The sequence below is a fragment of the Ornithodoros turicata genome, chromosome 8, assembly GCF_037126465.1.
Source record: "Ornithodoros turicata isolate Travis chromosome 8, ASM3712646v1, whole genome shotgun sequence".
Taxonomy (NCBI): domain Eukaryota; kingdom Metazoa; phylum Arthropoda; class Arachnida; order Ixodida; family Argasidae; genus Ornithodoros; species Ornithodoros turicata.
Genome location: NC_088208.1, coordinates 9,531,596 through 9,546,353, shown reverse-complemented (window position 1 = coordinate 9,546,353; position 14,758 = coordinate 9,531,596). Strand labels below are relative to the sequence as shown.

Genomic DNA, 14,758 nt, shown 5'->3' with positions numbered 1-14,758 from the left:
TCTCCGCCCCCCCCCCCGCAAGTTATACTTCAAGTTTAAAGTACATTATAGTGTCAATATTTCAATTTATATTTATTTCCCTGTCATAGAAATAAGGTCACCACGCACAAAGGGCGGTAGCCTGGCATCATTACATTTTGGAGATGGCTGAAATATCGCCGTCGTCAGTATATAACAAGTAGAGAAAACAAAATACAGAAAGTTAGTTTCCCGTGGATATGTTTACAAGTACGTGCTAACCAACAGCACGAATACTCACCACCGGCAACTTGACATCGCCCAGTTTTTAGCCTTGTTGTCTTTCTTTATTAGAAAGAAAAAGAACCCGAAGATACAAAAATGCAATGCAACGCACAAGTCTTTCAACTGTACAGGTACTGCCACACAGACACACATAAAACTGCGTGAAACGACGCGTGAAACGAAAAGCGTGAAACGATGCCAACATCGAGAGGTGGAGCCGTTTGCGCCAGAAGGGGACCAGAAATGTTGCATGTTCCAGTGTATACCCCGTGTTCCAATGTGGCCCCCTTTCCCCTATGCGTCGATGTCCTGTTGGTGAGGTTCAACATAAAAAAAAAAACTTGTACCGCACTTTAACTATGAGTGACGTGTGTTTTGTTCTGTTGCACAGCGTTTACAGCTTAGCGGTGGAATGCTTTCTCATTCGTAATTATGTTTGGTTTATTTTCTGTTCTCGTCATAGCGTAGCCTCAAAACACGCAGGTATTATTTGTGATTCTTTTAGAGTGGCATCATCGGCGACGACATACGCATCCGTCCCCTTTTGACTATGGAGCGAACAGCAGAGGGCCACGTTCCCCATCTACTCTACCGAGAGAAAACATTGTGGGGTGAAGCTGCTGTGCACGACCAAGGTAAGACTAACGGTAACAGTCTAAAGAAAAGCAAAATACCGAGAGTTTATTGTGGCATCTATGGAGCCGCTTTTATGCATGAGGCTCACTATTTGCAAATACTTGGATGGTCAAGCGCCCCAACCAGACTGCGTTCCTGTTTCAGTCAAATGCATCGTATGACGATATTGTCTAACGTTTCTGTAGCGAAAGTCGGCACATGGTGTGTAGGAAAAAGGACTGCAATGAAATCATTGTTATGTTTATGATTGCCTTGGAGAAGTAACCGTATAGCGATTGGCGGGATTCGGCGGGGTTGCTCGAGCAACAAAGAGTGCACCATCGTGAAACGTAACGTTCCAAGTTGGCTTCTACATAATTTGCTCTACGCGGTCTCACGAAGGAGGGTAACAAAATTGCGGCAGAAATCGCTGTACCAGTTGTCATTGAAATTGTCATAGCATCACTCATTTCGGCCCTTGGGACACCGCGGCCCACTCCAGCGCGACCTTACGTCATACAGTTGGCTTTTTTGAGGCGACAGGCCTAAAGGACTCATTATGACCCCAACAGCGCTCTCGGACATTCCCACCATCACGATCACGTTCAGCATCGCCATCGCCGCTCCGATCATTCCCGTCATCCCTCATCGTCATTACTCATCATTGTCACCACTCATATTAGACCCCCTAGCTATGGGGTAGCGTTCAACTCCTAGAGTGAAAGACCTCCCCACTTCATCATCAGAATATATATGTTGTTGTTGTTGCATTATGCACATCATTCTTTTCTGATTCACTGAGAATGAGGACAGCACGCCCTTGTAGCAATTTGGATATATGTAAATTGCTGACTACAAGTGTACGGCCATCTCTCTCGCGAAATCAGAAGCGATTTTAAGACTAATAGAGCTGTGAAAGGGCTAACCTATTTTCTATTCCAACAGTGTTCATGCCCCGGTCAGAAGACCCCAGAATCGAGGGTCGCCAAGACGTCACTGGTAAGCAATATATTACAAAACATTCTGCTGTAACCCACCGTAGCAAATGCAGCAAAACCCAAATGCGATATATTTTAAATTTGAACGAAAAAAAATCTGCAGGCTCGGATTTACGAATATGGTTGTAACCGCCCAACGAGAAAAATTGCATTGCTGGGAAATGATTTGGGATATGAAAACAACGGGAACAAAAAATATAGAAACATATTACGTTACATTAATATAGCATATACCATTCATCTAGTAGGAATGGATAAATCACAATGGGCCCGTGTGTAAGACGATTTTATCTCTGATGCAGGGGATATAGCCATGGAAATCATTTGATGTAGGGTCCGTTTAGACTTCGGAGCGACTCCACTAAAAAAAATAATCAACGTCCCATGGTGACCCAGGCAGCATGTCTGTACAGATATTTCCCGCACAGATTAAATTGTTCGCCCACTGTACACTGGTATTCGCCTCGTTCCTTCCCCAAACTACCTCAGAGTCATCATTTTCTCCAACAGTGCCCTCCCTTCCCGGGAGCAGTCATCACGGACGGGAGTCAGATTGCCCAAGTTGTTACGTCATGCTCCTCAAAACAAGGAATTAATTTCATCTCCGCAGTCGCGTACAGAAACGCTGTACTGCGCGGCGGACACATTGCGAGACACGCAGAAACGGTACTATAAATCAGGCACAGTTCTGAAGACACGATATTTGATATTGTCACGGCGAATAATCGGCGAACGCTTTATTCTAGCTGCTTAGCTGGCTAACAGAAGAACACGGTGGTAAACGACGGGTATCCGCGGACGACACTATGAACGCGGATGACACTTTCGATGCTGTGATCGCGATACCGGACTACAGTAACCAAACGTACCACGAATTGGCAGATGCACGGGCAGATGAAACTCGTGGCCATTTTCACGTCGTCGTCGTAGTCGCCTTCCCGCCTTGCTGCTTAGAGTGGTTGTAAGCATAACAAACCCCAGCTTCCGCGACGTCACGACTGAACGACACTCACGATTGTTTAACTCAGACTCGCCGCTTAATATAGCGCTAGAAAAGTTGACCGGGGCTCTAGTTCGAGAAGAGTGGTTTTATATCGGTTCGTAGCAATGCGAGGGGGAAATATAGCGCAATTTTCTAGTGCTATGTAGGAAAGTGCTACATGTGGGAACTGGCCTTAAGTGTCAACCATTCAGATCGGGAATCATGGGAGTTGAGGTGCAACTACGGAGGTGTATATCACACTCACTTCTTTTCAAAAAAGGTGACTTTATCTCTTGTCGCACGGCGCAAAATTCACAAGATCCAATGGTCTCTACAAAGTGCAACGCAAAGTGCTTCTCTGAAACAACCGCACCAAACGTGTTGTGGTAAAGGTAAAAAAAAAGCTATCACAGCTTAAAAGGATATTCCTCATCTACAGAACACAAGGTCCAAGTTACGCACGGACACCTTTCGGTGCTCCTTTTTATATCATCTTGGGGTGCGAGGTCTTCAGGACCGCAGTGATGATACTAGAACACAGCAACAGACACACAATACATTCGCTCCTCAGCATGATGGGTCGCACATCAATGTATTACCATGTCAACTTGGCAGATAACAGCTGAATGTAATGACGATATGCTTCCTTATTATTATGTAGGGGAAAACAGCATCAGTAGAATCAAGCCGGAAATACATATCGTATTGGATACCGTATACTACAAACTCTTCGGTGGCAATGAAAATGACATTATCGCCTACTTCGGAGCCGTTCTTAATTCAGTAAGTAATGTTGCTCGCATTGATTACATTGAAAAGGTCTAATAAGTGTGCACGGGAAATCTGAAGATAGCATTTTCGATTACTGTGCATAGTAGGCTCTGATAATTAGCAAACAACCCACTTACGCTTAATTACCTTCCAGCTGAAACATAGGGTCATTTTTATAACGCAGTAAAAGATGAAGCAAGCTGAGAAGTAGAGTTGACTTTATCAGGACCCACATCTCTATTTTTTTATTTTTAGATTCATCAATCAATCAGTTGTGGTAATGAAACACAAAATACCGGATACTTAAGGGCCTCAGAACGCCGACTGCCATAGTTCCAATAAAGAATGCACTTGATGAACAGGTCCACTGAATGCGCCAGTTCATCAGCTACATTTCCTTAACTGGACAGCCGATCGCATTCGTGCCGGTCGATCCCAAATCTCGATTCGAACCCAGATGGTACCCGGGTTCGAATCGCGGTGCCGGCTGTGCTGTATGGGGTTTATCCTGGGTTTTCCGCTGACGTTTTCAGGCATATGTCGGCCCAGTTCCCTTAGAAGTCGACCCAGGACGCACATTCCTCCAGGGCGTCAGTCGTGTCGTTGCCCACCTGTGTGAGGCCGATGACGGCGATCCCTTTCACCGGCACCACCACCACCACCACGCAAAGCTACTTCACCGTTTTACTCCTCCTTCATCACCGACAATATCGCCGAAAAACCGAGGCGAATTAATAGAGCAGTTTCTGTGTGACTTAATGTCATCACGGCAATGCACGCCGGATTTTGAGAGTACGGCGGAATTTCCTCTCTGGAGATCGGAGAAAACGTCACACAGACAAATCCAATCAAGGAGCGCCTTTTGCGATCGTCGGGAGAGCGGGCCTCTGCACGCAGGCAGTCGTGTACAAGATGCTCAAAAATGTATTTCAGCTAAGATAATAAATACTAACGTTACGATGTAATTAAGATTGAGTATAAGTAAATGAAAAATAAAGTAATTAAGATAGAGTACAAAGTACTTCAAGAAGTATTTGACATAAAATTAAGTTACTATTTATCCTTGAACGCAAACAGTCACCGGTCACTGGTGAATGCGGCAAGTCGCCGCTATGTCACATTAGTCACCTAAACCCCGCGCATTACGCTAGCCGCCGCTGTGTGATAGGAGTCACCTAAACACAAGTCCCAGAAAGATAACGAAGAGATACCACATAACTCCACTAAGTATATGTTACCCAGAAGAAAGCAAACCTCTAGCAGGTGGGTAGTTTCATTTTAAATCGAACAACGTGTGAAAGTCGTATTTTTTAATTCGCCCAGAAAAAAATATATGTTAGAGGACAGCTCAAACGACGCAAATCGCGCCACGTGCGACGCTCGTGCGTGCAGTGGTTTCCGCGTAGGAGAGGGGGAAAGTCTGATGCTGCTTGAGCATGCTTTCTTCTGGACCGACTTTGACGGGATCTAGCACCGCTAATTTTATGTCTACGAACTGGAGGTTTTTCGTGATTATAGGCTGCACCATAGACACTGTCGACGGTTACCCACAAAACTCTGAGAGCCACAGATTTTCTGTTAAAAAATTCCAAACTTAGCGTAAACGTTCAAAAAGGCCAAACTTTGTTACCAATTTGCTTCATGACGGAACCTCTGAGAACATCGAGCTTAGTGCCATTCGATAGGACATTGAAAGAGCTTTTGTGTTGTATAGAGCTCATTTTTCTCAGCCCAGTTGTTTCTGTGTTATTAGCCTGAGAATCACACATGGTAGGCGAAAATTGCCAATGTTGCATCTCAGTTTTCTCAAAAATGCCATCTTCGATTTCCTTGATTATTTTTCAAAAGGTGACGTCATGTCTCTCCTTTAGACGCCACCTGAGACAATCTTTTATTTTTGCCTGAGAGACGCGCAGCGATTTTTTTTTGTCAGGCAAGGTGCACGAGGCTGTGGCCTTGCGCGCCCCACCCACGAGCACGCGACCTTCAACCTCTTCTTTGGTACAAGTGTCCCGCTGACGGAGAAATCAATGACCACACTGCGTGAGCTTGTTGTAGTGTCCCCACCCAGAGCATCACTTTACGTTTACCCAATGGCCTCCCAGTTCCGTCAGGCTCATTCAAACCGTGGGAGAGTACATGAGTTGCCTGTGCGCCCTTGACGAGAAGCCCCAGTTGACGAACATACCGACAAAGCAGTGAGAAGAAACGAAGCGCTTCGTAGAGATCTTTATCCACTGGTAACATCTTAGCTTTTGTTTCAGGTTGCCGCCAGTCCCCTAGGAAGTGTGAAAGTCACATCCTTTTCATTGGTAAAAGAACGAAAAACGGAAGTTTCGAAAAACGTAAAATGTGCCTATTGCGCGACCCCTGCAGGTGGTTGCTGCCACCATTGGATTAGCATCATCCGATAGCTTTACAGATGTCCTGTCACATGATATAAAGTGAATGGGTTCAAGTGCATGGATGCCAGAAGGACTACTGAACACCACACCGAGGGTTTAAGGTACCTACGGCTACCGGAAACGAGGGATTTTAGTTGTGCGTTGTTCTGTCGGAAATTTTGATTCCCACGGTGACATTGACACATCTCGGTGAGGGCGAACGTGTTATACTTGAGAGCAGCAACTGTCGTCACAGCGGCCTTACGGGTTTTGTACCACTCGTCGTGGTTCCGAAATAACGCTACGGAGCATAAAACTAATTAAAGAGAGCATGCACACCTTCGGAACTATCACATATTGCGCCCACGTTAAGAGGCGACTGCAACCACGCGACCACAAATTTGTATTCTCAGGTGTTGTAACTTTGCTGTCCCCTGTGGCCGTAGTTCTGCCTTCTTAATATTAACTCGCACGACAGCCTCATAGCGTGCGTATGTGCATTGCCTCAAGCACATGTGCGGGAGAATAGTGAATATGCGCACGTGCGTATACGCACACGTCGTGCGTGCGACTCCCATGAAAGTGCGTAATAGCAAGTTCAAGTCGCCCACGAAAGTGTTGCCCTGCGTCTCCAAAGGAAAAATAAACATACGTACCATAAGTGTAAAATAAGTACATAATGCGACATCTGGGCATTAATTTACAAAGCAAAGACTACGAAGCAAAACGCGCTCGTAAACATACGAAGAGCGCCTTTGTGTGGAAAAATCGCTCCTCTGAAAGGTAGACCTACGTCTCAATCAAAAAGAGAAAATGTACTTTACCAGCAGCGCAAAGTACCGGCATAATTCTGCCCCTGTGGAATAAATCGTGAAAAATATTCCGGCTTTTTAGAAATAATTAAGATCGAACATGCAAAATTTTCGCGTACCACTCGTGGTTTTGCGATACTAAGCGGAAAAAGAATGCGCTTGAACCCAGTCACTTTATATCATGTGAAAGGTCATGTCTAAAGCTATCGGATGATGCTAATCCAATGGTAGCAGCCACCACCTGCAGGGGTCTCGCAATGGGCACATTTTATGTTTTTCGAAACTTTCGTTTTTCGTTCTTTTACCAATGAAAAGGATGTGCCTTTCACACTGCCTGAGGGACTGGCGGCAACCTGAAACAAAAGCTAAGATGTTACCAGTGGATAAAGATCTCTACGAGGCGCTTCGTTTCTTCTCACAGCTTTGTCGGTATGTTCGTCGAACTGGGGCTTCTCGTCAAGGACGCACAGGCAACTCATGTACTTTCCCACGGTTTGAATGAGCCTGACGGAACTGAGAGACCATTGGGTAAACGTAAAGTGATGCTCCGGGGACACTACAACAAGCTCACGCAGTGTGGTCATTGATTTCTCCGTCAGCGGGACACATGTAGCAAAGAAGAGGTTGAAGGTCGCGTCCTAGTGGGTGGGGCGCGCAAGGCCGCAGCCTCGTGCACCCTGCCTGACAAAAAAAATCGCTGCGCGTCTCTCAGGCAAAAATAAAAGATTGTCTCACTTGGCGTCTAATGTAGAGACATGACGCCACCTTTTGAAAAATAATCAAGGAATTCGAATATGGCATTTTTGAGAAAATTGAGATGCAACATTGGCAATTTTCGCCTACCATGTGTGATTCTCAAGCTAATACCGCAGAAACAACTGGGCTGAGTTTAAAGGGAGACTTCGGATGAATTCGAAAAAAAAAAATGATGAGCATCATACCAAATACGGACTGCTCCCTTGATACCGAATACGACATTTGCATTCATTTTGTGCGAGTAATTAATTCGTAAATGATGACGATACCAAACCGAAACCAACATCCAAAGCGCACAGCGGTTAGCCCGGAGGAAGATAGTGTGACGTCACCCAGCACTGTCGTCTGCTACGAAGCTTGCATTCTTCCATGCAGGATGACGTCGACAGTGTTGCTTGCAGCTCCCAGTTGTTTCACAGAGGCGAAGAGAGCGCCTTCCCTCAGCTGCAGTCTGCGACATCATCTCGTCCGCCCAAAAGTGAACTCGCGCCATTTTCCACTATTTTAGACGTTGCAATTGGCACCGCGCGTCCCGCGCAACATACTTTTCTAATCTTAACCTGTCGCTTTGCACCCGGTGAAGCAGGCGATTCTCGGCAGCCAATAAGATTGCTCAAATGTAATGACGTACAACACGCAAAAAAAAAAAAAAGTTGGGAGAGTTCGCCGCCGCTTCGTACAGATTGTAATTTGTGTGCGCATTCGTGTGAACTTCCTTTTTTGGTGAGGAACGCGCGGTGGTTAGTTAAGATGGCAATGAACAATGAATGGTTTTCAAGAAACATTTGTGTTAGTGTAGACAACACTGTAGAGTGTAAACAAATACGTGGACTGTTAAGATGGTGACTTATTTGTGATACTTTCTAAGCGCCTCTTTTTTTTTTTTTTTTTTCAAATAACTGACACTTCCGATAGCTGTGAACTATTGACGCTTGTGATCGTGACACCTGTGAGGAAATTATTCCCATCGGAGCCCTTGCAGACAAGAAATATATCTTGTACTACGACGACTATGGCACCTCCGCCCGCAGCATGTCTTCTTCAGGGTGGTGCTTACCATAGAAGCGAAAACGTAGAACTGTATGACACGACATGATGCAGAAGCGAATATGGAACTATTTCAGTAAAGTACTCTCCATAAAATATCTCTCCATCCGAAAAACGTGTTCAGAAACAGAATTCATCCGTCAGAAAAACCTTTACAGGGATACTTCGGAACGATCGGTGAAAAAATTGCAGCACATCGTAGTTGGTGCATAGCATCCACCTACACCTGCCATCAACTTTGTTTCTTTCTCATGTGACGAATTATTCCTCAAATAAGCGAGCAATCGAATTGAAGCAGTAACGTGGAGAGGAGTCGCAGAAACTTTCCCCTCCGAAGGCCAACGCGTTACGTCACCCTTCATGGAGCGGACATGTAGTACACTACGCCGGTCGACGCCGGTCGTAGCCGCTGCGTTGCATTCCCGAGAGAAAACAATGGACGAAGATTCGAGATCAGGTTACTCAGACACAGATCGAAAGAAACAGCGTAGTAACGACACCACTAATGCACGGTAACGTTAGCCGACCAGAGAAAGAGAGACGTCATTCCATCGACGCTCGGTGGGAGCCAGGCCTTTCCAAACTTCAAAAGTCGTTTTTTATGATGCCACCTTAGTTTTCAAGTGATATATTTCACAACTACGTTCAGTTCGTGTGAATGATTATGGGAATACCACAACCTTCAAATCCGTTTGGTTGCGAGGACTCCGTTTCAAGCACAGTTGTAAGAGGGTTCTCAGTTGGAAACACTCTATAGAAAAGGGTGTTTTGGAAAACCTCTGTCTTTGTGGTGTAAAAAGGTGTGGTGCCTCATAGGACAAGCAGTTTACTCGAAAAGGTGTGAAGTTATTTTCTCCGAACAGCCATGTTGATCAGTTTCGAAAAAAAAAAAAAATGCCTTGTCGGCTGGTTATTTCTTTATAAACATACAGCGGAATTGGCAGCCCATCTCTAAATTCGATTTCTGGTCATAACTTTCGCTATGAAAGCGTGTTTCTCGTTCGGTCCTACGAGTTCTGTCTCATGCTACTCTTGTGTAAGGAGTAACGTTGCTTAACTTATGCTTGCTGTGTTTTGTTTTTGTTTCAGGTAAACCTCAGGTATGAGACCATCAAAGACCCGAGAGTCACTGTTAAGATCACCGGCTTCACTCTCAATAAGCCTGTAAGTGCTTGTGACCCTATAGAGGAACGCCTAAACCTTCGAGGATATCGGTGGTTTGCGTAGCTAAGAGTAAGATGAACAGCATGGACAGGAAGAAATTACGCCGTCGACATGAATAGCCCACTGACAATCGTAACCCACTACGTCACATCATGTATGTATGGACGGAACCCAGCTAAACTAACTTAATTTCGAGTCACATTATTCCAGGCTTGTACAGTGCTAGACAAAGGTTTACGGAACAGGCTCGTATTTATTCCTCAAAGCGACACGCTAGCAGGTACAGATTTGCAAACAGGTGACTGGGTTACCAACACATATTTATTTATTCGAAATACCCCAAAGATCATGGTACATTACATGGGAAAGTGGGATGTGTCATAAACAATTGTTATACAATTTCAGGCACGCCCTTAACATTAAAAATATAAAATGTTTGTAAACAAAAAGAAAAACTGCATGAAATTGTGCAGTAAAACGCAGGAAACACTTCACTATCAGTTGCCACCAGTCCAGGTTGAACTGGTAGCAGTTCGCTTCCCAGTTGCCGCCAGTGCAGCTTGAACTGGTACCTTTTCACTTCCCAGTTGTCACCAGTCCAGCTTGAACTGGTGCCAGTTCACTTTTCAGTTGCCACAAGTTTGGCACCAGCTGGCTCCCATTGACCATCAGTTGGAGCAAACTGAGAACGAACTGGTACCAGCTGACTCCCCACCTAATTTTTTCACCTGGGAAGGGTACGTTGAATCCCTGGGTTACAATATACCTCTACGAGACGGCTGCGCAACGCCCTTCCGCGAAATACACCGAAGAGACGTGCTTGTCCAGGTTAGCTTCCATGTCCCGTCCTTCCCCTGGCGGAGATGAAATTCCGTACGTTCTGCTATAATTAGTCTTATTGGCGCATATTGTTGTTTCACCTTCCTGACAGGCTCGTCCTATCTTCGGCTGACATAGACATGCTTGCAGCAGATTCTTCAAATAATGATATGTGTTCTTGCCAATAAAATGCAAACTGTTCTCTACCTTATTTTCCGATTGGACGACGTTCACTCTCACAAATATTTCGATCCGCTCGAGTGTTAATAGTCGACGAGTGTTTCTCCCTTAGGCTTAACTTCCAAGAACTTTGCCATGTTGTTGCTAGGCGTTCTTAAGCCTCCCGTATCCATTGTCGCCAATCGTGTTGTATCGCTGAGGAGCTGATAATATATCACCCGCGGAAGCCTACAAGATAACAAACTATATTCAGCGTACTCCCGCTTTTGAAACAATCAGTGATGCCCTCAAGGGAAACTGTAGCACATCACGAGAACTACAGTAACATCCAAGCGTCATCATTATTATTAATATACGAGAGATTATTAGGGTCTCCATATTCGAACAAGCACAATTTCTATGTTTGTTCCTCTTTTTTGAAATTATACCTATGTGATCATAATCCCTGCTTAAAGGGTAGTACTTCACACAAACAGAAACATTATTTTACTGTTTCGTTAAAGGCGGTGTTGAATGGCGATTGCAAGTCATGTGACTGGTCGTTAACGTTTAACTTGGCGAAGAATAACGCGGTTGTTCGTTTCTTACAGGGCTACCATGAGAAGTACATTACGACATTTGGCCGATACGGGTATGAGTTTCAGAAGTATGGGGATATGCAAAGTACCTTGGAGGGCTTCAAGAAGACTTACATGTCGTACCAGCCTAATCTCTTTGCGAAAGTGGATGTCCTCGTACTAGTCACAGGGTACGTATTATATTAACGACAAAGGAAACAGGGACGCTGCTGGTCATATTCCAGCAATATTGAACGTTCCCAATCTACACACGTTTATCCCAATAGTATCTCCATATAGGTATCACAGGTAGGTATCTTCACATTGTTGGAGAATACTTTGCTGACGGGGTCCCGGCAAGAAATGCAATAACATGCGTTAGTGCTTCAATCAATATGCTTACGTCATGTTCCTTTTCCTTCGTATCTCTACCCCTGGGGAGAGGTGAAAAGCGAGACCGCGTGGTACCAAATCTCCCCACTATACAAGCGCTGAAAAAGAAAAGGGCTGCTTCAGGAAGTAGCGCTTTTAACCAGTTCTACCAGTCTAGGGGTTGCAGGTCTTGTTATGATGCTCAACGTCACCGTGAAAAATATTTTAATGAAATTCTCAGCCGGCTACTTATAATCCACATTTTACAGTTAGTCCTTGGTTTTGTCACGCCGTCACACTGAGTAACTTGCGGGGGGTCCCTATTCTAAACACTCAAGCAAAAAACGTGCAGAATATTTGCAATAAATCCCTCTGCCTTTTTTGCATGACTGCCATGTTTCAACTGTTCGTGTTCGCAGGTAGCTTTAGTGAGTGAGTGACTGAGTGAAAAAGAGAAAAAATTGAAAAAGTTGGCAGCACCAACGTGGAAGTCGCCTACTCCATACCACGTAGACAGCTCAGAATACATACCAATAGTCACACAAAGTCAGAACACTGAAAAAAATTAAAAGAAGTAGAAGACGGTAACTTCAGGTAACCCGTGTTTGTATTGGTTTGCCTGTCTGTATGTTCCACACTCAGAATAACTACTCTCTCTCATGTCCATGTAGAATACGTTTTACGATCTTCTAGATTATGATACTATTCTATAGTTATGAAAGACCGTTACCTCGGTAGCACACCCTAGCGATATCCGCCAGCATGTCACAGCACATGCTTGTGGCACTCTGAAACCGAAGACGAGTTTACAATGCTCACAGTTCTCCGGTAGCTGAGAAAGATCCAGTGATAGTAACATCATGATGACGTAGGCCGGGCACACGAGTGAGAGCGCAGAACAGGTGATTGCCTCTGTGGTCGTCCGCTTCGCCGTCGTACCGCAATATATTGAGTGAAAGACCCTCGGTAAATAAGCGGACTTTGTGTTTGTGAGTGTGAGGTCTGGCCCGACCATTTGGCGTCGAACACGGTGTTACTTCCTAGCTTTACGAACACGCCCAGCCCCAGAAGTGATATTACGCGAAATGAAATGGCCGCAGAGTGTGCGTGATCAACGCCCCCCCCCCCCCCCCCCGCGTCGGTCGCCGAAGGTCGCTGCCTGATTAGATATGTCGCTGTGACGTTTTCTTCGATTTCCACAAAGGAAACTCGGCATACTCGTCACGCTTACTTGTCTTACTTATCACGTTTGTAATGCTGCTGAGCATTTCATCTTTTTTTTTTCTTTTTTGAGTTCCTTGGTATAATTGAGCATATGTTTGGTATTTGTCTATTCATCTTTCTCTTTTACCCCTCTCCTTTTTGACAATATTTTGATAAAGTTGTTGAATTATTCCCACAAGACGTGCTATTGTATGTTATCAGTGTTTTGGAACCATGTATATATTTGGGACTGCATCACAGGCCTGCCCTCTCTGACCCACATTTAACTTTGTGTGCTTTGCATGTGTAATAAAATATTTGATTGGTTGATTGATTGATACTATCAACATCCGCCGTCTGCTATTGCCATGTATGATACCAAATGGCACATAAACTACTCCACTAATTCGCATCGGATTCGACGTCAATGTCGATGATGAACGAGAGATAAAACGGCGCTGTAGGTTCGGAACCACCAGGGACGAGACAGTTCCTTCAAGTTTCAGGCCGTATGGGTGCAACTTTCTGACTCGGAGATGCTTTCAAGGGCTCTAGGACATTTCGGTACAGGACGTTCCGGTACAGGACGTTTCGGTACGGACATTTCGGTACACGGACATTTCGGTACACGGGCATTTCGGTACACGGGCATTTCGGTGCACGGGCATTTCGGTACACGGACATTTCGGTGCACGGACATTTCGGTACAAGGACGTTTCGCTAGGGCTGTCCGCACGTTGTCACGTCGCTAAGGTGGTAGTGATAAATTGATAAGATGCTATCGCCTCTTCGGAGCCTATATTTTATATATATACTCAACAATATTGCCAGTTAGTGGGATACTGATGAATAATGCATTGGTATATCATCGTGAGCAGCATCTGTGTGATGACACCACTATAAGAGGGTGTTTTTTCAAGCGGTACAGAAATAATGATAAAGCTACGCGAGCCGTACTTGGATGCGGTTCTCGCATGCCCTGGCGGAAATCCCACGCCTTGTGGTTGTGTGACCGTGTGTGTGACTTTCCAGTTTGTTTTGTGTTCTTCCTTTCCTTTTCTGTTCTTTGTCTTTTCCTTTTCTTTTCTTCTCTTCGTTGTCTTCCCCTTTTCTTTTCTTCTTTTCCTTTTAGTTTTTCTTCTTCTTTGTCCTCCGCTTTTGTTCTCTTCTTTTTCTTCCCTTTTTTTTCTTCCCCCATTTTCCATTTTTTGGAATAGCAAGCCGACCTCCGTCTGGCTGACCTTTCCTTTCTTTTTCTTAATAAACATATTCCCCCCACGAGTTTTTTCGTGTGTTCTAATTCGAATACTAATTGATTATAGTTTATCAGTCGATTTCTTTATCAAAGCTTTTGATGACAAAACAAATAAAATTTCAGAAAGCAGGCGACCCTATTTTTATGCCCACACCCTTTCCTCGAAATCTTCAACGCCGGCGAGGTTTAAATTATTCATCTCCCAAATTTTTTACCGTGGTCCAGCTCACGTTGTTTTCGCATCCGATTTGTTAAAACCATGTGATATAGCGCGGAAGATAAATAATGAGATTGTCCACTTGAATGTCCATTGTTCATGAATTGTCTGCTCTACGTTGGGTGACGAGCTGTCTGCCTGGGTAGAATGGTGGCACATTACACGTATATTTACCTGTTGATTTTTCTTTGTCTCGGAGTTCTCACACTAAAATATTTTGCGGATGAATGTTCTCGCAAAGTAAATTGCTGTGTAATGACAGAAAAAGTGTGGTGTATTTAATTGAATAAACTCGTCTGTCTTGCTGCATTTCTTTCTGCTTATTTTTTCTGTTTTGCTACATTTTCTTCTCGCTTCTTTCCTTTTCTTGGGAACAGCAAACC

At 44.6% G+C, this 14,758-nt stretch overlaps 1 protein-coding gene across 2 annotated transcripts in view; it reads left to right on the top strand.

Annotated features, from left to right (window-relative positions):
• Positions 1–14,758, top strand: part of LOC135366446 (venom metalloproteinase BumaMPs1-like) — a 35,656-nt gene that overhangs the window by 6,725 nt on the left and 14,173 nt on the right. For both annotated transcript variants that reach the window (XM_064599148.1, XM_064599147.1), the window contains exons 4-8: positions 749–878; positions 1,804–1,857; positions 3,500–3,621; positions 9,698–9,772; positions 11,362–11,519. In XM_064599148.1, coding sequence (XP_064455218.1) covers positions 749–878; positions 1,804–1,857; positions 3,500–3,621; positions 9,698–9,772; positions 11,362–11,519 — 539 coding nt within the window. The remainder of the gene's footprint in view (positions 1–748; positions 879–1,803; positions 1,858–3,499; positions 3,622–9,697; positions 9,773–11,361; positions 11,520–14,758) is intronic.